Source organism: Symphalangus syndactylus, chromosome 16, assembly GCF_028878055.3.
Source record: "Symphalangus syndactylus isolate Jambi chromosome 16, NHGRI_mSymSyn1-v2.1_pri, whole genome shotgun sequence".
Lineage (NCBI taxonomy): Eukaryota > Metazoa > Chordata > Mammalia > Primates > Hylobatidae > Symphalangus > Symphalangus syndactylus.
The window spans coordinates 91,880,932-91,903,623 of NC_072438.2; the positions used below are offsets into that span (position 1 = coordinate 91,880,932).

The 22,692-nt window shown below is 45.8% G+C and overlaps 1 protein-coding gene and 2 long non-coding RNA genes across 4 annotated transcripts in view; 1 reads left to right on the plus strand and 2 right to left on the minus strand.

The window, feature by feature from the left end:
- LOC134732817 (uncharacterized) overlaps positions 1–16,970 on the minus strand; it is a 109,458-nt gene extending 92,488 nt beyond the window's left edge. The window contains exon 1 of the long non-coding RNA XR_010116379.1: positions 16,730–16,970. This is a non-coding gene — a long non-coding RNA (uncharacterized lncRNA). The remainder of the gene's footprint in view (positions 1–16,729) is intronic.
- On the minus strand, positions 8,573–13,392 carry LOC129464336 (uncharacterized). The gene is made up of 3 exons (XR_008651549.2): positions 13,276–13,392; positions 10,220–10,434; positions 8,573–8,733 (listed from the first exon to the last, which is right to left on the minus strand). It is a non-coding gene; the product is annotated as an uncharacterized lncRNA (long non-coding RNA).
- The window catches only part of DAP (death associated protein), an 81,110-nt gene continuing 71,273 nt past the window's right edge, over positions 12,856–22,692 (plus strand). For both annotated transcript variants that reach the window (XM_055245427.2, XM_055245428.2), the window contains exon 1: positions 12,856–13,675. In XM_055245427.2, coding sequence (XP_055101402.1) covers positions 13,621–13,675 — 55 coding nt within the window. In that variant the 5' untranslated portion in view covers positions 12,856–13,620. The remainder of the gene's footprint in view (positions 13,676–22,692) is intronic.

The following is a 22,692-nucleotide window of genomic DNA, read 5'->3' on the forward strand; positions in this document are numbered from 1 at the left end:
TCTGTCACAGCTTTCCTTGCCTAGGAAAGGGAATTCCCTGACTCCTTGCACTTCCCAGGTGAGGCGATGCCCCACTCTGCTTTGGCTCACACTCTATGGGCTGCACCCACTGTCCAACAAGCCCCATTGAGATGAACCCAGTACCTCAGTTGGAAATGCGGAAATCACCCATCTTCTGCGTTGCTCACGCTGGGGGCTGTAGACTGGGGCTGGACAGCATGCAAGTGTGCAGTGGCCCCACTGCTGGGGGGGTGGGGTGCTTCTGGTGGCAGCAGCCCTGGGCAAGTGGCTCCCAGGCTCTGGAGAGCATGCACTTGGGCTCCCTCTGTTCTGAGGGTAGCCTTCCTGTGTGCTGCACTGCCTGTTCTCTGCATGGCCACAGGACACTGCATGGGCTAGAGTGCTGAGGATCCATTCAAACCACTGGGTCCAGATGGTGTTGTGATGCTAAAGACCTCTGGGTGGACATGGGGGCAGCTCAGGGGGCGCTCCATGGATGTGGAGATGCAGGGGTTATTGGGCTCCAGGGCAGCATGTAGTCTGGTGGAGGCTGGACTCTCAAAATGGTGCCATGCCATAGCAGCTTGGGTCTTAAGGGATGAGTAGGACCCAGCATTTCCTCTCTAGGACAATGCAGTCATGCATACTCCAGGCAGCTCCCGTACTAGTCTCAGGGCCTGTGACGGCCAAGGGGCTCTCTCATGGCCAGTATTGCAGGAGTCTGTGGTGGGAATGTGGACTGTTGGGAATCTCTTGCCTATCTTTTCCCCATAATGGGGAGTTCCATCTGGCTTTATATCAATCTTAGGTGGACCAGCTGCTTTGCTTTCCCCATCTCCATGCTTCAAAGGGTCCCTGCCACTTCCCTGCTGAATTCCAGCATATTATCCTAGATGCACTATTCGATGTGTGGTTATCTGTTTGCTGTTTTGGTCCTTCTTTGTGGAGGAGGCAAGTGCTGGGTGCCTCTATTCCTGCTCCAAGAATTTCTTATCTTCTTCAGACCTGTATGCTATTTTCATGGCAAAAGGCAGAAGAGCCTTAGGTTTAATTCTGTCTCTTCCACTGACCAGCTGTGAGAATGTGGGTGGAAGTTTACCTTTGTGAATCCTGGTTTCCTCCTCAGGAGCCTCTTGCAGGTAGAGGTGTGTGAAGCTTGACCAGATTACATGTAAAGTAGCCAGCTGTTTGCGGCCCCTTTCATTTGTATTTGTTGGTTTTTTGAGTTGTTTGTTTTTGAGATTTTGGATACCACATTTACTTAAAGTTATTATACCCAGACTCATCAACTCCTTTCCTCTTATAAGCTGGAGCTTAATGTTTATCTGGAGTTGGAAAGAAGCTGATGCCTCATAAATCCAAGCTCTAATCGTCTTATAGCTTCATTAATATTTTCCCAAAGGATGAGATGTTAAACCTACACTTCCGATAGGTTTATAGCTTTCTGCTTGGGGGCTAGTGTCAGGGAGAGATGTTCTATTTTTATCTCTTTTTTTTCCTTTGTTTTGATTGCTGTTCTGTAAAGGATCTTGGCTGTCCAGAGCATATTTCACTCATTTGGCTGGGATACTTTCTCAATGGTACAGAGATAACCAATTGTGTAGTTTATATCGAAACTGAAAATTTTGCCTCCCTCAAGAATATGATGATCTTAACTTATTGTTTGAGGCGCCATTGCTTTTGAAAAAATACAGAATGTGTTTTCTCTTCCCCTATTCAAGTGGGCAGTTTTTTAAATGGACTGTAACAGGAGCTTTCTCTGTTTGCATTGGGAGCCATCTCAAGTTTACATCCAGAAAACCTAATAAAAATTTGAGCTGCGACAACTGGGTGGAAGCAGAAGAATGAAAGAAGGAAGATGAGGATTTTGCTGAATGATGGCACAAGGCTGTTGCTTGCAGAAGGACTTAGCAATTTCTCAGGAAGGGGGAGTTTGCTCCTGCCCACTCCTGTCAGTCATTTCTGAAGGTTCAGATGACCATTAATCCCTCTTGCAAAACTGTCCCACACATGTGAGGTGGTACATCCTTATACACTGGCCTCACTTTGGGTGCATTTCTAGTAAATTCTCCTTTCCCCTAACTCAGTGTGATACAAAGCTGTTCAAAATTATTATAAACCAAAACAAAACAACTGAAAATCTCATCAGAGTAGATGTCTCCCGGAGCTTATACAGTAATATTTGTCATTTTGCCAATTTCTGGACAGGAAAAAATTCTACATCTGTTAACTATACATTGTGTCATACATCAAAAGGGAATGTTTTCTTTCTAAGATTCCTCCATTGTTTTAGTTGACTAGAGCACGTTATCAATTGAACAAGTAGATTTTGGCCAGTAGATGAGATGGTGTGTCAGTTCTGTTTCTTGTTGGTATTTGGTATCATGGTGGTCTTTTGATTTGGAAAACCATTCCTTCACTTTACCCAACTTGTGATTCCTTAGTACCTAAGCCAGCTGTATTGTTTACAAGAGCAGGCTACTAGTGCCTCCTACCAACACTGTTTTCCGTGACATCATTTTGGTAGCCTGAAATCATTTATGAGTGGAGTGTTTACACCGCAGAAATCTACAAATCAGGGCTCTTCCCCATATCCCTGACCCCCAGAGAGCTGATTGCTAAACAATTACAGACCTCCAGGGCCCATGGCTGTCAATTCTCAATGCCTCAAACCCTAGAAGACAGGGGACTAGTGTTGGACAGAAAGTCACCATCTGGGAAATTGATCTGGGTCTTCACCAGCAGATAAGTAAGCTGGACATTCCTACTGTCACTGCCTCTGCCTACCATCATGTAGCTGGAAGTAGCTCTGCACCTGTGTGTGTATTTATGTATGTGGAAGGCCTGTGTGTGTGTGCCTGTGTTTATGTGTGCATTCATGCATGTGACTGTGTGCATGCATGTGTGCAGGTGTACACCTATGTGCACCCATGTGTGTGCATGTACCTATATATGTGCATGTACACCTGCATGCATGCATGTGTGTGCATACATGCCCTGTAGCTCCTGCAAGCAGTTGTCTGAAGCAGCTTCTGTCCTCTGCCACACATTTTCTCTTTCTGCCTAGCACATCTTTCCCTTCCACCTCAGCCCATCAGAACAGAGCTGGGCCTTCACTGGCCTGGACGATCAGCTGCTCAGAGCCTTGCATACAGTGGGAGGCTGAGGAATGTTCTTTCTAGAAGAATGTGAGTATCAGGGGCAACTCCTGCCACATCTTTTCCTTCTCTTGTCTGCCTCTCCTTCCTTACCTTTCAAATTCACATTTGGGAATCTTTAAAGAGAAAAAGACGCCTGGACTGGGAGGCTGGTGGGAATGAGGAATGAGGGAGAGCCGTTGCTGCCTGTTTGCCCAGCAGTGGTGGAGAGTTTGTGGACTGGCCGCGGATGTCAGAGCCTGGGGGCTTCTCTAGGATCTTCCGAAGGGCCTCTCCCTTCTCACCAGTGAAAACCTACACTGATCTCCAAGACCTGAGCCTTTGTATAGCTTTTGGGTTTTGTCAGGCCTCTGCAGCTACTGTTTAGGCCATTAGGGGCAGCAGCCTGAGTCACCACTCAGAGTTAGAGATGAGGGCCAGAGCCCTGGCCTTCTCTCTGTGTCCTGAGGCTGTGCTGCACCAGCCTAACATGTGCTCACAGTTTGCCTGTATTGTTCTATAGTTTTTAAACATAATAGCTTCTTTAAACAAGGGCCCACTGAGGCAGGCCCCTCATATTCGCATTTCACTCTTGGAGAAACTGAGGTATGAATAGGTGAAGCAACTTGCCCCAAATCTTACAGCCAGCAAGTGGCAGAAGCAGAATTGGAAGACAAAGTTCCAGGTTCCCAGCTAAATCTCTAACCTGCCACTCAAGGGCCAGAAGTAATGTTTCCGTTTATTTGCTAGTTTCTGTAATCTCTAATGTGAATCTCTCTTCAATCAGTTTTGTGTCTTAAATGTAACCACAGAAATCCAAACTTCCAAGGCTAAGCTGAGGATCTTGGTGTGGAGTCCACTCCTGCTGTGGGGCCTCTAACTCTTGTTCCACTCCATGCCCTGACTTGGTTGCAACCAGATGGCTCCCTGTGCAGACTCAGCAGGTTAAAGCTGGAGGAGCCATCCATCTCTGAACACAGCCCCTCGCTCTACCCTGGGGGAATTGAAAGCCGAGAGAGTAGGAGATTCATCAAGGTAGAATGCTGGATTCAGGCTCAGCCAGCCTGGCTCAGGCCCATCTCGTGTTCGTCCCTCCACCTGAGGGTGCAGACTGGGCTCTGCGGGCAGGTGGAGAGTGGGTACACGGGAGCCCCTAGACGGGGGACAGATCATTGCTGTTGGCCACTGGGAGCAGCTGCAGCAAGAAGCACAGAAGCATGTCTTAGAGCCATTCCAGGGCATGGTGGAGCTGCAGATAGATACCCACGTAAGCGCGGGCATTGGCAAAGTGATGTGAACACTGGGGCTCTCTGGGGTCTCTCTGTCCTCCTCAAAGACCCGAGACTTCACAGAACTATGATAAGGCTGGAGGAAGACTTATTTTTATTTCATTTTTTTCTTTTTTACCTCTAAGGTGATGCCTTGTGCAAAGCTGGTGCTCAAAATATATGATTATGGATGGATACGTCAACAAAGACATAAACAGCAACCACGCTGGCTGCTCGGCCCTTTTGCTCTCTTCATTGGCTTCTTTTTCCAAAGCCTGCATCTTCTAATAGGTCTGACCCCAACAGTGATCAAATGGGACCTCTGTTCTATTCCTTTCTTAACTGTAATCATGTGTTTCAGCATGGCTGTCATTTTACTGCCTGCTAGGAAAAGGGAATATGTTTGAATTTTATAAGTTTCTGAATTTCGTAATTTTTTTATTTTTAGAGGTGCTCCAGGCTGACTCCACACTTCCCACTGAATGACAATTGTTCTAAAGGTAGACGTTCTTATTTAATCATCAAGAAAAGCACTCTGTAGTGTACAAGGGCACTCATGCAATTGGATTCATGGAGAGATGTTTTTCTCCCACTTGTTTACTGTTGCTAGTGTTAGATCAAGTCTGGCCTGTACTATTCCATTAAAAAAATGACCATTTGTGGTTAGATATTTACAAAAATATATTCAGAAGGATATATTTCAGATATTACATTTTTTCTAACAGTTCATTTTAGTTTTGAATAGAAGCCTTAAAATACTTGGCCAGGCGCAGTGGCTCATGCCTGTAATCTCAGCATTTTGGGAGGCCTAGGCAGGTGGATCATGAGGTCAGGAGATCGAGACCATCCTGGCTAACACGGTGAAACCCCGTCTCTACTAAAAATACAAAAAATTAGCCGGGCATGGTGGCGGGCGCCTGTAGTCTCAGCGACTTGGGAGGCTGAGGCAGGAGAATGATGTGAACCCAGGAGGAGGAAGCTGCAGTGAGCCGAGATGGCACCACTGCACTCCAGCCTGGGTGACACAGTGAGACTCCATTTCATAAATAAATAAATAAATAATTGGAAAAGTAAGAGTTAAAAATAAATCATGGAAAATCACAAAGTGATTCATTATCTGAAATACTTTCTGAATACAAAGCACTTTGTTTCCACTTCTTTGCTGATACCTGCACGTGAACTAAAATGTGAAGGAAGGCATTTGTGATCTGATTTTGCGTCTACAAATGTCTATGCCTAACCTTGAGCTGCTGCCTTTGTTGGTATGTGAAGTGATGCAGCAGAGCAGGGGTTGGCAAACCTTCTGCAAAGGGCCAGTCAATTTATTTTACTTTGGAGGCCAAATGTGTCTGCCACGACTCTTCAACCCTGCCATTGTAGCCAAAAGCAGCCATGAATAATATGTAAAGAAATGGGCATGACTGTGTTCCAATAAAACTTTACACGAACAGGCAACAGGTCAGACCTGCCTTGCAGGCTACTGTTTACCAATGCTGAAGTAAACAATACTAAAATGTACTCTAGTTGAGAATAAAATTAAAATTAGCAATAATGGTACAGTACAGCTAGAACATTATTATTTCTGACACAGCATTAAGGTGCCATGTGTATAAAACACTTGAACATAAATATGGGCAGATTATATTAAAAGGTTGTATTGGCAATCACCATCTAATTAGTGACCCCTGACCTGTGACTTCTGTCATCTACAATCATTTAAAAAGTTGTCGAGCCAGGCACGGTGGCTCACGCCTGTAATCCCAGCACTTTGGGAGGCAGAGGCGGGCGGATCACGAGGTCAGGAGATCGAGACCATCCTGGCTAACACAGTGAAACCCCGTCTCTACTAAAAATACAAAAAGATTAGCCGGGCGTGGTGGCGGGCGCCTGTATTCCCAGCTACTCGGGAGGCTGAGGCAGGAGAATGGTGTGAACCCCGGGGGGCGGAGCCTGCAGTGAGCCGAGATCATGCCACTGTACTCCAGCCTGGGCGACAGCAATACTCCATCTCAAAAAAAAAAAAAAAAAAAGTTGTTGAACTACTGGGGCGAGAGTGATAAGATGTGAAATCTTCTCTTTGTCACCCTAATGATGAATTTCTACCTAATCAGTTGGAATAGTGATACCATACATTTCTTTGAGTTGATGATACAGCAAAAAAATAAATAAATAAAAATAATGTGGCTGCCCATGAAAATAGATGGGTCTATTTAGGAGATACAGGCAATATAAATGAAAGAAAAAGCTCATAATAATAATTACTAAATCTGAAATTAAGGTAGAGGAGGACACTTGCCCATGAAGATGTTTTTAAGTCTGAATGTCCAGAAACGAGAGTCAGCCAAGTCGAAAGTTTGAAGAAGTCTGAACGAGTCTTCTCATTCCTAATCCACTCACAGAAGCAGAGAAGTCTGTTATTTCAGGCCTCGGGCTGACAGCTCCCAGGGCTTGCCCTTCCATTCTGTCCTTTACACCACATCTCAGATATCCCAAAACTGAAACTTGACTTGGTATGTGCCCTGCCTGCCGGCCTTTTCCTCCTTAAAGGAGGGTAACAGTGGGCAAGAGGCAGCAGCCTCCAGTGGCAGCATCACAACTGACCCCAGCCAAGAAGGACACCATGACATTCATGCTTTTCTTGTGCCTTTCAAAGGAATCCATAAATCAGACCCATTCATGGCCACCAGAGAGAACACCAGGAGCTGTTTGTAATCACAGCACATGAACACAACGCCATCAGTCAACGTCTTCTCCTCAACTGTGATCGAAATTAATTTAAAGAGATTTAGCTTTAAAAAGGAACATTGATGCGATGTTCATAAATCAGTGAGCTAAATATTAGTCCTCATAAGTGTTATAAAATCAGTTAATGATCCTTTCTGCTGTAAGCACAATTCTTAATCATTAGTGCCATTACACACAGCTTCTCTTGAAATGCATCACCCAATACATCACAACACACAGCACTCAGTTTCTAAGCAATCACGTGAAAACTGCTGCAGGCTTCTGACTTCCTAGTAGGCAATAGTCCCCTAGAAAATATAGATTAGTGATGTTTAGTGGTTCTCAAACTTTAGCATGCATTAGAACCACCAGGAGGGCTTATGAAAATATGGATTGCTGGGGCCCAGCCCAGAGTTTCAGATTTAGTAGATCTATGGTAGGGTAAGAACTTGGATTTCTTTATAACCTCTGAGTGGTGCAGATGCTGCTGCTCCAGGGACCACACTAAGAACCACTGTTCTAGAGAAGGGGCCTACACACTTTCTCTAGAGGGTCAAATTAATACTTCTGCTTTACAGCCCATGCCACCTCTGTTGCAACTACTCAATTCTGCTCTTGTAGCACAAAAGCAGCCACAGACAATACTTAAGTGAGTGATGTGGCTGTGTTCCATTAGAACATTATTTACAAAAATAGGCAGTGGACTGGACTTGTCCTTTAGCCACAGTTTACTGACACTTGCTAGAGAGAATGAAGGACTATTTTCAAAAGACTTGCCCCATCTCTCTGGCATGAATAACTGAAAGAATAAAGTGTATGCAAGCCAGCCTCTCCCTACCCCAAATTTCTTCCTGAAAGATCTTGCCTGCACATAACAAAGCATCAGTGCCATGGCACCTGACTTTTATCTTTTAAAATGTGTTCCAAAGAACTGTCCAAAAACAACACATTATATTAATATCAGAAAGCTTTAGAAACTGGATCATTATTCAGCATTTCAGTCTGTTTTAGAGGAGAATACCAGAAGCCTACCTCTGTTACTTGTCACCATGTACTGTGTCGGCCTTCATTGAACTAGAATATAAGCTCTGAGAGAGCTGAAACTTTATCTTCACTTTCTAGAAAGGTACCTGGCAAAAGGAAGGTGCTCAAAAACATTTTGTTGAATAAAAGAAAGTCAATGAAATCAACAACTCCATTCCTGGCCTTGAGATTTCTAGATTACCTTCAGAGCCTGGTAGCCAACCGTGCCTCCCTCCTCTCTACCACCATTACTCCTCTCTGTTACTACAGGAGGGATTTTGAGTGTATGGAGGCAGCGTATGGAGGTAGTGTATAAAGAGAAAGGTGGGAAGGTAGAACCCAAGGAGGGCAACCCACTGAAATTCCCAGCAGCAGGAATAACTGATACATTTATTTGATAACTGATAAATTTATGGGACCGTAGGAACAGAAAAGAGACTCCAGGAGGGAGGCTCAGGGTCAGCAGATGCCTACCATGACCACCACACTCGGGCTGATGATAAGGACAGACTTCCTTTCAGTCTCTCAGCTCCTGCACTTTGCTGTTTGGACCCTCAAGGAACACTCAGCTCTCCAGACACCTAAGTGAAGGTTGGAAGTGAAAACAAACACCAGGGAACTGAGATCAAACAAAGCAGACAGCATAGGGTTATTGATGGAAAGAGCTGGCTCTATGGGACAGGCAGACTTTAGTATCAGAAAGGCCAGCAAGGTAGGTGGGAGTTGAGGGGAAAGGAGGTGGAAAGCAAGACTTCCCATTGTGTAATGAATTCGTTAGAACAGAAGCAATGTAAGTGTCCATCGACAGAAGTATAAAGAAAATGTGACATCTGTGCACAATGGAAAACTATTTGGCCAAATATTGCAAGACCCCACTTACATGAGCAAGCCACAACAGTCAAACTCACAGAAACAGAGTAAAGTGGTGGTGCCAAAGGCCGGGAGAGGGGAAGACATATCTCTTGATATATCTTACAGTTTGCAAGATGAATACATTCTAGAGATCTGCTACACAGCGTCATGCCTGTAGTTAGCAATACAGTATTACTCAAAGGTTTGTTAAGAGGGTAGATGTCTCATTAAGTGTTCTTACCACAATAATAAAGAAAAAGCCATTAGAGGCTGTGCTTTTTATTTATGTGCAGTTTGCAAGTTAGAAAGGAGAAAAACTAGAACCGAGGTCTGAAAATCTGATTAGCAAGAGAATTTATGTAAGATATAATCTGTGATGATGAACTAAATTAGTACGAGGTCATTTTGCAGCTCAAGTCTTTAACAATAGGCACAATGTGTGAACACTATTCCCTGCAAGGGAGAGGTTTAGGAACAGATGCAATTATCTTAAATGTGTTTTACAACTTGGAGTTACACAAGGTATGAGGTTAAGGAGTTACATTCCTAATGGGTAAATATAGGCTCTGGGGTAAAACACTGGGTAATAGGAGTGCCCTCATCTCTTGAAATCAAATTTCAGAAAAACCTGGCAGGAGGATCAGTAACTTATGATAGAGGACAGAGTATAGCCAAATGTGATATGGCGTGAGGCCATCCATCCTGGTTGTCAGTTGACAGGGCTGCTTGGTTAGCTCACTAAGTTGTAAATGTTCTCTCCACTTCAGCTTACACTCAGGAAGGTCATGTAGAGCATAGCACCTGAATCAAAGTAGGTTCAGGTCCAAGAATGTTGCATGCTCTCTGCACCAGGTCTGGAATGGAGATCCAGGAGAGAGGAAAGTCATAACTGAGCATGTCAGTCAGGGTGCTCCAGAGAAACAGAACCAATAGGGTGTGTGTGTGTGTGTGTGTGTGTGTGACAGAGAGAGAGAGAGACAGACAGAGAGAGAGAGAGAAAGACACACACAGAGAGAGATTTATTTTAAGGAGTTGGCTCATGAGATTGGGACGCCTACAGTCAGTCTTTTTCTGCTAAGGTCTTCACCCGATTGGAAGAGGCTCACCCACATTATAGCGAGTGCTCTCCTTTACTCAAAGTTCACCAATTTCAGCGTCTATCTCATCTAAAATAGAGCTTCACAGATACATCTAGAATAATGTTTGACCCAATACCTGCGCCCTATAGCCCATCCAAGCTGACACATGAAATGAACCGTCACACTGAGTCATCCACCAGCAGCGTCCTAGACAGAGGTCGTTTATTGGTGTTTCCAGAGCTTCCCTAGTTTTCTTTCTTTCTGAGGCTGCCGGAGCCTTCTCCTTAATGCCGTGAGCCCCTCCAGTACCCTGTAAATATTCCAGTAAGAACTTGGAGTTGGTTTCTCCTTCTGAAACGAAAAGAGAAGGGAAAAGAAAAGGAGAACAACAACATTCTTAAGGGACAGAGGAACAGTAAATAAGCCAAACCCAAACTAAGCCTGACCCAGCATGTTATTCCCCAATATTTGTGCTGAGTGATGTCATGTCAAGCTATATGTTTGCCACAACCTTGCCTGGAATGCTAAGTGTAGCTTTTCTTTACCCAAATGCCCTGTGGTTCTTTGTTAAGGCCATGAATAGTCATGTCATAAGTCTCCAGTGAGCTACTGAAATTGTATGTTTTCTTTTATTTTTTCCATGGCCAAAGGCATTCTATTAATTTGTGTCAGTGAAAAGCTTGTGAATGGTGCCCCAGAGGGTCCCTCCAAACCTGAAGGATGGCTTTGGGATTTGTTCTTATCTGGATTAACAGCAATTGTATATCCCAAGCTCGGACCTTGTCTAAAATTGAGCAAGAACAGAGCTGGCTTTTCTGCAAACACACTGAGGACTAGGATCCGACAGAAGTCATTATTTACAACCCTCTCTAGCCTGCAAAGTCACACACAGATACTTCACCCTGAATGGAATAATTAATCAATTATAGGAAATCACTTGCTGAGAAGAAAGATGGTCTAAAAAGAAAACCAAGTAATTTCAGCAGGAAAAAAAAGCTCTAAATTTTTTTAAGGAAATTACTTGCCATCTCTAACCCTAGAATAGTGACAGCAAATAAATCTGAGATGGCAAGAGCCCAGAGGTATCTTCCAGACTCATGACCAGGCATAGGCTTGTTAATATAGACTCTTAGCAATTATTGGGGAACTTTAAGGTTATGATACAAACAATTTAGCCCATGTTCATATTGAGTCCTATTATAGAGCTGAATTCACCAATAAATTAACTTAAATCTAATAAAATAGCCATACTTAAAAACTCTTTCTGTCATGAGGTGATCAGGTTGACATCTTCAGTGACTAGTCATATTAATAACATGTATCCTTAACATAATGTGATAAAAAAAGGTCACTATGGTCTTCCTTCCAAAAACCTGTAACTCCTGTTTCTAACTATGAGAAAAACATCAAACACAAATTAAGGGACAATTTACAAAATAAGATAGCTAAAAAGAATCCTTGTCTATTTCCGTCTGGAAGCCTGGAGGGACGTACAACAGAATGTTACAAGTGGTCAACTTTACCTGCTGGTAGGATTGTTGAGAAGTGGTGACTTGCTTTTTCCTTTGGACATTAATCTGTTATCTAGGTTTTCCAAAGTGTATTTTTTTTTGTATTTTTTAAAAAACGTATTTATAAAAATTAATTCTTTCTTAAATGTAGTCAAAACATCCATATGGCCAGTGAGAGAAGATAGAACACGCTCCTTTGGAGGAAAAAATAACCTGGGCCAACAGTCTCTTCTTTGAGACCTTCTTCACTTCAAAGCCTGTGAAAACAGCCCTTCTGAAAAATGGTGTCACTAATGCTATCAAAACTCTGAGATTGCCAAAAGTACCTTTAGGAGGCACATAGTACAGCATGAGGGCTGTAAATGCTAAGACGTAATATTGAATAACTATTTGAATCCTCAAGTAAGATAGGTATTATGGCCTCCAATATGGAAATGTAATTACAGAATGCGTAAGTAGCTTGCACAAGGTCAAATAATGACTCAATGCAAGAGCTAGACATAAAATTATCCTTACCACTCCCCATTTCTCTGCTAAAACATTTTTTATAAGTAACTTACAAAGCATTCGAAATTCCCTAGAAAATCAGTATTCATGGTTGTGTTACTCTCATCTTTTTTGCAGTTTCTATTTTCTAACTTTTAAATAAAGATAAGAGCAATATATTGCCAAGGTTCAGCCTGGTTATTTTTTTCTTCAAATAGTGTTAACTAAAGTATAACCTCATATGTGGCTAAAATGGACCTCCATGCTCGTTATTAGCTGTTGAATTACTTCTGAAAAATGCCTGAAACTGTCACTGAGTGATAAGTTGAGGCCCAATGAAATCCCAAAGATCCCTCACTTGTGTGTGTGTGTGTGCACACGCACGTGTGTATATGTGTGTGTAAAATATATTCTATCATTTTTATTTCAAGATATGTATATCCTTAAGTGTTTTATGTGTATGTATGTCAAAAAAATTATATTAAAATTAATTTAAAGCCTACACTACATAGTATAATAAGAAATATCCTGGATGTTACAAAGCAAAGTCAAGAGATATACCTAATGCTAAATGACGAGTTAATGGGTGGAGCACACCAACATGGCACATGGATACATATGTAACAAACCTGCACATTGTGCACATGTACCCTAAAACTTAAAGCATAATAATAATAAAATAAAAAATAATAAATAAAAAGATAACTCAGAAGGCCACAGGCGGAGGGGTGGGTCCATCCGTTGGCTGCAGGGCTTAGAATTTTATTTTTGGTTCATAATGATGGCGGAGGGAGGGACAGAAGCCACCGTCTCTGTTCCCCAGCGCTGGCCCTCACTCAGAAAGCAAGCTCTCCCCTCGCATCGTCTTTTAACAAATTCCTGCTCTCTCGGCCCCCGTAGCTGCCATCTGGGCGCTTCTTTCCGCGCTTCATTAGGCGCTGCCGCGGCAGGGGCTGAGGGTCTCAGGGGACGGTTGCCTCCCCGCCGGGACGCCCCAGCCCTGGCCCGCACTGTGGGGCGCCGTCACGCGCCTCGCCGCGTAGCCAGGAGCCCGGCTGAGCGCGTTCGCTGCAGCAGCCATCCTCAGCTGGGCCCTACTTAACTTCCCGCAACTCCAGTCCCCGCAGCCAGCCGGGTACCCCGCCTCCCTCTCCTTCCTTCTCTCTCTCACTCTCTCACTCCCTCCCTTCCCTACCTCCTCCTCCCCCGCCTGCGCCCTCGGCCACAGCATCCGACGTGGCGCGGCCGGCTGCGCATGCACCGTCTGCTTGGCTCGCGGCCCGGCGGGGCTAGCAGGCCGCGGTGACGTCAGTGCGCACGCCGTGGGTGGGCTCGGCTGCGCCACGTCGGCGCGCGGCGGCCGCGCCCCCTTAACGGCAGTGGCACTCGGTCGGCTCGCGCGGCCCCGGCGCCCCACGCGCGCGCGCGTCGCTCTCCCGCACGCTCTCTCCCTGGCACTCAAAGCCGCGCTCACTCGCGCACTCCCTCCCGGCCCGAGAACCGCGCCGCCGCCTCGGCCCCGCTGAAGCCCCGCCGCGCCATGTCTTCGCCTCCCGAAGGGAAACTAGAGACTAAAGCTGGACACCTGCCCGCCGGTACTGACTCGTTTCCCCTTTCTCTCCACGCGCGGGTGCCGGGGGCGGGCTCGAACCCGGGGGCGCCGGGCGGGAACTCCGCGGGGAGGGCCCCGGCGAGCGCTGAGACGGGGTCCGGGCCCTGATGCCCGCCCGAGGGGCGCGGGCCGCGGAGAGGTCGGGCGCCCAGGCCTGGGACGAGCCCGCCGGAGCTTCGGCCCCGCTTGCCGGCGGCGGCGAAGCGTTTCTTCCTGAGGAGCGCGGGCCGCCGCGTACCTGTGCGATTGCGCGCAGGCTCTGGTGCCTTGGGCGAACCCTGTTGCACAACTTATAGCAAAGTTTTGGCGGATGATATTTACTTAGAGGGTACAGATGGCTATAAAGAAAGTAACAGAAGCAATGAAAAGTCAGTGGTGTTAATATCATGGTGATGATTAATTAGAGGCCGCCAGCGTTTCATACCGACCCAAGAACCAAGGAGCGGAAATAATTTTTATCATTAATCACTCAATATGACTTTCACCGCCAGTTTCTTCCACATCCAGATTTTTTTTTTTCTCAAAGTTGCTTTTTCTCATTTTGAGCAAATCCTAAACTTCTGAGACAAGGAAGTTAAAGCCAGGACAGAGCGGTCTTTCTTAGAACATAGGGATCTAAGCAGCCTTCAGGCTTCTGCCACCTCCTCCTCTCTCTGGGCACAGTTCCTGTTTGCACTTTGGACTCAGTCCAGACGGGTCTGTTTCCGTTTCTACTCTCCTTTCCAGTGGCAGTCGGCCCATATGGAGGGACACTGGTGAGAAGATCAAAGGCCTTGGGTCTCAGAAGCCAGGTCACCTCAATGTATGGATGCATGAGGTTCTTTTAGGGTCTTAATAGCACGCCTTAGTGTCATAAACTCAGTCTTCTAGGAACAGAAGTCTTTAAGAAACATGGCTTCTTTTGGTGGCACATTTGTGCCATTTTCTTGACAATAAAGATTCCTGGTCAGGCGCAGTGGCTCATGCCTGTAACCCCAGCAGTTTGGGAGGCCCAGGAGGGTGGATCACTTGAGGTCAGGAGTTCAAGACTAGCCTGGATAACATGGTGAAACCGCGTCTCTATTAAAAGTACAAAAATCAGCTGGGCGAAAAATCAGCTGGGCGTGGTGGTGGGCGCCTGTAATCCCAGCTATTCAGGAGGCCCAGGCAGGAGAATGGCTCGAATCCGGGAGGCAGAAGTTGTAGTGAGCCAAGATTGAGCCAAAGCACTCCAGCCTTGGCGACAAAGTGAGCGAGACTCCATCTCAAAAAGAAAAAAGATTCCCATTATCCCTCTCTGCTGTCCTCCACTATAGGGCGGCAATTCTCTGCCCTAGCACAGTGAATAGGAGCGGTTCTTTAAATATGTTGCAGTCCAAAGTAGGCAATATTTTTCAGTGGTGACGGAGGCTCTCTACAACAAAACTGACTGGCACTAGGAAAGAAAAATGTCTAACTGATGCCAGAGGACTTAAGAGGCATGGGGTTTTAGAAAATCATTCCACTGTGGTGGAAAATAGGCTTTGGGGGAATTTGTGTTGCATTGGTTTTAAGAAAAAAAGTACCTCAAAGGGAGATTTTTTTTTTAATGGGGTTTCCTTTAAGGATAACTGACTTCCATTCTACCACAGCGGGTCCCTGTCCACTGTGGGGAAGAGTGCCTTGATTTCCACCCGGGGCAGGGCTGCCTCCAGGAACTGCAGCAGCCGCCTGCCCTGGCCCTGCACTCCCCAGGACATGGGTTACATTAAAGCATATCTGTTGGAATGATACAGAACCAAAGTACAGTAATTAAATTGCATACAGAGACACACCCATATGGAAGTTTTTTGTTTTGTTTTGTTTTTTTGAAACAGAGTCTCACTCTGTCACCTAGGCTGGAGTGCAGTGGCATGATCTTGGCTCACTTCAACCTCTGCCTTCTACGTTCAAGAGATTCTCCTGCCTCGGCCTCCCGAGTAGCTGGGTTTACAGGCGCCTGCCACCACACCTGGCTAATTTTTGTATTTTTAGTAGAGGCCAGATTTTGCCATGTTGGCCAGGCTGGTCTTGAACTCCTGACCTCAGGTGATCCACCCGCCTCAGCCTTCCAAAGTGCCCATATGGAGATTTTTAAGGTCAGAGGTATAAACTGTACATACTCACTCCCTGGGAGAAATTCCTTGCTGGACTCTGGTTTTCTTTGAATTGCAGAGTAAACAGCTAGGCTTTGTGAATTACAGAGTAAGTAGTTTATTTACCCCTGAGGAGGGAAGAGGCAGCTTATTTGTGCTAGTGTAGCAGTGAGCTTGGGTTCTAAGTTTGAAGACATCACTTCACGCTTCACTGGGGCTCAGTTTTTCTCCTTTATGAAGTGCGAAGTTTGGGCATCGGGGCAAGTCGCGGGGTGGGGCTGTGTTTGCTGCAGTGAGTCTCACATCCCACTTCAGCATCAGGGTACCAGCACTGTTCATCCCACAGGTAAACTCCTCTAGTGACTTTAGGGCAGCTCCTTTAGACTTATGGGGTAAGCTCTTGCGGGTGGCTGTCACCATCTGTCATCTGTCTCCAAGACCATAGTTAGAGGAGGGGCCCAACAGCAGCACCCCTCAAATGCCAGCAGCACCCCTCAAATGCCAACAGCACCCCTCAATTGCCAACAGCACCCCTCAAATGCGCTTTCCCATGTGTTACAGAGGACCATGTGTGAACCTTTTTTTGGCAGGAAGCTCTGGTGTTCTTGTTTAGTCTAGCATTGCCAGAGAGTAGGCAGCTCTGAAGGGTAGATAGCTTAAAAAAAAAAAAAAAAAAAAGCCCACTGCAATAAAGGATAATCATCAAGGATAGCCAAGAGCACAGTTCATAAATCAAAATCACTGCCTTAAAAATGTTGAGAATGCTTTCATTAAGTGCTTAAATTGGATAACAGACTTGTGCCTCAATGCTCAATCAGAGATAATAAAATTCTCTTACAGTGACTGTCTTAATGTTCTTTTGTGTCTTCTCTTTAATTGCTGTCTGACCCATATCTCCTCCCGTACATTCCCCACAATCCCCTCGTTTTCCTTCGTGCACTAACCTTCGTCTCTCTGCCTGTCTTCTTGCTTCCAGGGCTGGGTCTTCTTGATCTCTTTATTCCCAGGAGCAGCACAAAATACTCAATAAGCACTCCTGAGTTTCCCCAGGGCCTCTTCTCACCCCTCACTGCCCCCGTAGCATACCGGGCCCACACCTTCCTCCGCTCTGGGCTCTCTGTACTGTGCGCAGGGATGCAGGTGGTCCTCTTGGCCGGTTCAGGCAGCAGACTGGTAGAAACACTAATGAAGTTTGTTGAGTGTCACAATGTGCTGACACACTTCTAAGCACTTGGCATGTTTAACTCATGAAATCACCAGTCATCTTACCGTTGAGATACCGAGGACAGTGCCATTTAAAAACCTGACCCAGAGCCAGGTGCGGTGGCTCACACCTATAATCCCAGCACTTTGGGAGACCCAGGTGGGGAGAGCACCTGAGGTCAGGAGTTCAAGACTAGCCTGGCCAACATGGTGAAACCCCGTCTCTACCAAAAATACAAAATTAGTCGAGTGTGCTGGTGGGGGCCTGTAATCTCAGCTACTATGGAGGCTGAGGCAGGAAAATCGCTTGAACCTGCGAGGCAGAGGTTGTGGTGAGTCAGGATCACACCACTGGACTCCAGCGTGGGCAAGAAGAGCGAAAATTTCGTCTAAAAAAAAAAAGAAAACCTGACCCAATTGTTTGGAGTATCTGTTGCCAACTCCCCTGAGCTAGTGACCCAGTGGGAGTGGCCGGAAAGGCTGTTGCCTTTTGGAACTTCAGCAGCCCCACAGACGACTCCATCACTGGCCAGGTGCCTCCTCCCAAGGTGGGAGATGAATGAGGCAGTTTGTAAAGGCTTCTGAAGAGTGTTAGAGAAAGGTGCTGTGCAAATACAGGTATTGTTATTTACAAGTGATGGATGGCACTGCATCACATCCTGGCAAATGTGCTGTTGTCTGCAGTCCTCTGTAAAAGTAATCCAGCCTTAATGATTTGAGACGTCACCACTGCTCTTGACTACAAAATATTTGCAGAGAAATGGGGTGAGACTGCTTGTTTGATGAGTTATTGCAAATGCAGATTAGCAGAGTTAGAATTAGCAAGGTTCTTTCTGTTTCATGTAACAGCAGCCATAGCATTCCACAGCAGAAAAGAGGACCTAATTATGAGCCTTGCTATTACTCATTTCTGCCAGTCTTTGTGAGTCTGTGGCAGTGAGATGGGTAAAATCTCTTTGTTAAATACATTTTGCTGGCCCTGTTCCCCTCCATTTCCCAGTGGAGCCAAAACCATGTGTCAGTAGAGTTCTCATAAATCTGCTACATGATAGCTTTGAGTGTTACTAATCTTACATAGGATTTTATTTGAAAAGCAGACTCTACATCCCCTCTCAAAGTGAATTAAATGGAAATATAAGCACGATTGTATTTGTTTCAAGTAAAATGGAAAATAGACCATGTTACTTTTTTTAGTAACTTCAAAGTAACTTAGTTCTCTCTTATACTAACTGATCCATCAGAGACGAGTTATGGATGCCTCTCAAAAGTCTAGTGTAATTCTCCCTGAATTACCTCCCTGCAGAAAGACTTTCAGATTATCCATTGCTAGAAACGGAAGACTAATTTGTCTTCTATTAACCCTGCGGTCACAGATTTGCTAAGCATAGTCCCAGTGTCAACCAGTCAGGACCAGAGATCAAAGGGTCCAGGTAAGAGGTCTGCCTTTGTTCCCAACATGCCAAGGAAAACAAGACCCTTTAGTTACTATGCTTTTTTCAGAAGCCTTCTGTCAAGGTGGCCCATGGCATTTCACCTCTTCCCTAGCCTTTTTTTTTGTCTAGACAGGGTCTCTCTCAGGCTTGAGTGCAGTGGCATGGTCTTGGCTCACTGCAACCTTGGCCTCCTGGGCTCAAGAGATCTTCTCGTCTCAGTGTGCTGAGTAGCTGGGACTACAGGTGTGCACCACCACGACCAGCTAATTTGTGTATTTGATGTAGACACAAGGTTTTACTATGTTGTCCAGTCAGGTCTCAAACTCCTGGGTTCAAGCGATCTGCACACCTTGGCCTCCCAAAGTGTTGGGACTCCAGGCATGAGCCACTGCGCCCAGCCTTCCCTAGCCATTTTTGGTTATCTGTGACTTCTAACATCTTTGGTGAGTGTCCTTTTCATTTCGGCCAGTGCCCTGTGCATTCTTACTTGGTTTTGTGATTGCTTTTCCCTTCCCAGCTTCAGAAATCTTGTTTGTTTCTATAGAGAATATTCACTTTTGTATAAAGTACTAGATTAGGTATAGAGAATGGTACTTCCTGTTGTAACAAACAACCTAAATTCTCAATGGCCGAACTAATCCAGGTTTATTTCTCTCCTGGGGGGGTCTTCTTAACATGGAACAATTCAGAGGCCCAGACACCCCTTGCTGCATAGCACTAGCTTTTCAATGTGTGGCTGCTGCAGAGGGGATGAGTGTAGGTCGCCGTGCTGGGGTCCGTATGGTGTGGCCCACAAGTGGTATGCATCATCACATCAGTTTCCTATGGCTGCTGTACCAAATCACAATACACTTAGTGGTTTTAAACAACACAGTTTTATTATGTTACAGTTCTAGAGGTGAGAAGTCCAAGATGGGTCTCACTGGGCTAAAATCAAAGTATCCACAGGGCAACTGGTTCCTTCTGGAGGATCAGGGGAGAATCCATTTTCTTGCCTTTTCCAGCTTCTAGAGGCCACCGACTTTCCTTGGCTCATGGCGCCTTCCTCCACAAGCGAAGGAAAGCTTCTTCAAAGGCAGCAATGACCAGTCACATCCTCACATCACACACCCAGAGCCCTGACTCTTCCGCCTCCCTCTTTCACATTTAGAGACCCTTGAGATTACATGGGCCCACCTGGGTAATCCAGAATAATCTCCTCACCTTCAGTCTATGATTCTAAGCACAGAATAGCAGTTTCCCTTCTTCTTCCTCAGCTTAAGGTCAGCTGATAAACAACCTTAATTCCATCTACAACCCTCATTTCCCCTGGCCATGTAGCCCAGCACACTCACAGGTTCCAGAGTGGGGGGACATGATGACATGATGCTGCCCACCAAAGTCACTTTTCCCCATACTATTGGGCAGGACCTAGTTTGATGCCCCCAATCCAACTACGGGGAAGCTGAGAGTGAGACTGGCGAACACCTGACTAGTCCTTTCCTCAACCAATTCCCAATGCCAGCTTTTCCAAAGCACCTCCAGGCAGCGGATCCTACTTTCCCCTGAACTTTTTGAAATCAGCCTCCCTACGCTCAAGGATACACATGTAGCTGCCCCATGTACCTCCCAGCTTGAAAGGGGCCCAGTCAGCTTTCCGGCAGGGTGCCCATCCTGGCCCAGTCAGTACTCATTTTGTCCTTTGGGTCAGAAACTATGTCATGCATGGAACACACACTGCTGTGGAAGATGGAGTTAGGCATTACTAGTTCAGAGTCAAAGCACCATGGCCCAGGGAGTCCCACTATGTCTCTGAACTTCATTCTTTAACGGGGTTGCTCCGTGTAATTTAAGAGCCTTCTCACCTTCACAGTCTATGATTCTGAGCACAGAATAGCAGTATGAAGCCAACAAGAGTGCAAATTCAGGAATGTATCTGGGGCTCTCGCTCGTTTTTTAGCACAAACCATTACTTCTACCTTATATATGCACACCTGAAATTTCCTGTAAGGGGTCCACTTGGTCTGGGGGCAAGGTTCTCACTGGGGTCTTCTATAACTCATGTCTGTTATTGGGCCAGACTGTCAGTACCCACTCTCTGCATACGTTCTTACCGCCTCTCACCCCTTTATCCTCTCCACTTTTTAGGGTTCCTACCTTCAGGTGCGTGGGCTTCCATAGATGTGAGTCTCCACTTGCCAGTGATTCTCCTTTCTCCTGGTGGAGTCATTTTTCTTAACTAAGATAGGCCATAGTCCCTTGCTCTGTTTGCATTGGGAAGTTCTACCCACCTAATCTCACCAACCCCTTTGCTTACCTGCCACTACATTGCTCTACCTGAGATCCTTTGGTTTAATCATAACCTGCAGCACTGGTTGTTTTCTATTTTGTTTTGTTCTTTCCACCGGAACCGTCCTCAGTACCTTTTGTCTCTTACGTAGAAGAGCTTCCCTTTGAATAACATTTCAATAGCTCTTCTCAGGCAGGAACAAAGGTAGCATATACTTGCGAGTCATACTCCAGTACCTGCAGTGAATGCTTTTGGGACATTTGTGTGAGTTAACAGCCTTTCTAGCTCCTTGCTGGAAACTGCTCCCTGGTTTATGGGACTCTTCTGGTATTTCCCCTTTCTTCTTCCCGCAGTAGCATTTTCTAGTGCGCCATTGAGCACTAGCAGATAGCAAGCCACCAGTGACTCCGTCTTACAGCCAGGCATCCTGACACCTGAGGATAGATGCTTGGCCCAGCGTCCCACATAGTCATTTGCTTCCTTGGTGTTTGCTTACCGCCCAGATGTGACCATAGCTAAAGCTTCCTCCACTCCCCTTCCCATTTGCGCAGGCAGCTGCTCTGTAGAGAGCTTTTCATTTCAAACTCACCTTCCCTTATCTAGGTAGTGTAATAGCCTGGCTCTATCTGTAGGCCATTCCTTTGAGTTACTCTCAGAAGCCATGGTGCTCTGTTTCCTGGAAGGAGTCTGAGCAAGGAAAGGCTTACCTACGATTAAGGGTGGAATCCAGTCTGCCGCTTGCCAGCTGTGCAATTTGAGGCCCCTGGCTTCCCTTTCTCCCTGCCTCAGGATCTACTCCGTGGGGCTGCTGTACAGTGAAAGATGTATGGACTCCACGTGGTTAGAGCAGTGCCTGCCACAGAGTGGTGATGAGGAGCAGAAGTTGGATCTGTGATTCTCCCGAAGCTTCCTCACTTAGGTGGCGATGTAATGACGGAGGTCCTGGTGGTGGTCAGCACCACGATGGGCAGGTGCTTTACAGGGCATGGCCTGCATTCCCCAGCTACCGGTAGGGCAGTGCTCTTTAAGGAACTGCTGTGAAGAGAGGTGAAGAGCTGGAAAAGCACCAATGATTTGAGGACTCCAGAGGCCTCTCTAAGTACTAAATGCTAACTTAAAAACCCATTTAATAAGACTAGCTAACAGTCGAACCCATCCTGTGTGCCAGGCCCTGTTGGAGGCATTTCATGTGTCCTAACTCAGTAATCCTCAGCTGGCCCTGGGGGAGGGGAACATTTTCCCTGTTCACTCTTTCTTCATAGGTGGAAGACCCTGAGGCACAGAGAGCTTCAGCAACTTGCCCACACACAGCCACACACACACAAGCACATACGTATGCACACATGTGCACACACTTATGCACAGGCACATGCGCGCACACACACACAGGCAAAGCTGGGATTTGAACCAAGGTTCTGGCTCCAGCATCTGTGTTCTTACCCTCTGCACAGCACTTCTGCTAAGAGGAAGCTTATTCTTTACATTTGAAGCTCTCATTTGAATAACAACCACCACAACAAAAATCTAAGGTTTTTCTGTTTCTCCTAAAAATACTGATTTGCAAATAATTCTGCAAAGATTTCTGCAAAAGTAATTCTTCTTTTGCAGTTTTGCAAATGAAGAGTTCTAGAGACAGTGGTACAACAATCACAATAAATATGTCCTGTCATATTTTTTGGCAGTATTGCAAGTTAAAATGAATCTGTCTCAGCTTTGAGTTATTATTATTATTGCCACTTTTTATTGCTACATTAATCACCAAACATACTGAGAGGGATTAATGAAGTTAATTGTTTTTAGAAACTAAATTAAATGCAAGTGCTAATACTGGGTGACTGAGCCTTGACATTGTGTGCTTATTTCAGCGGAGGAGTGGACAGGCTGCCCTGCAGGAGCTTCAGAAGACTTGATCCTTTCAAATGTCACCTGAACATTCATCATTAGTTTTCTTTGTAGTTAGTTGCACAGCTCTTTTTATTTTTACTTTATGAACACATCTGTG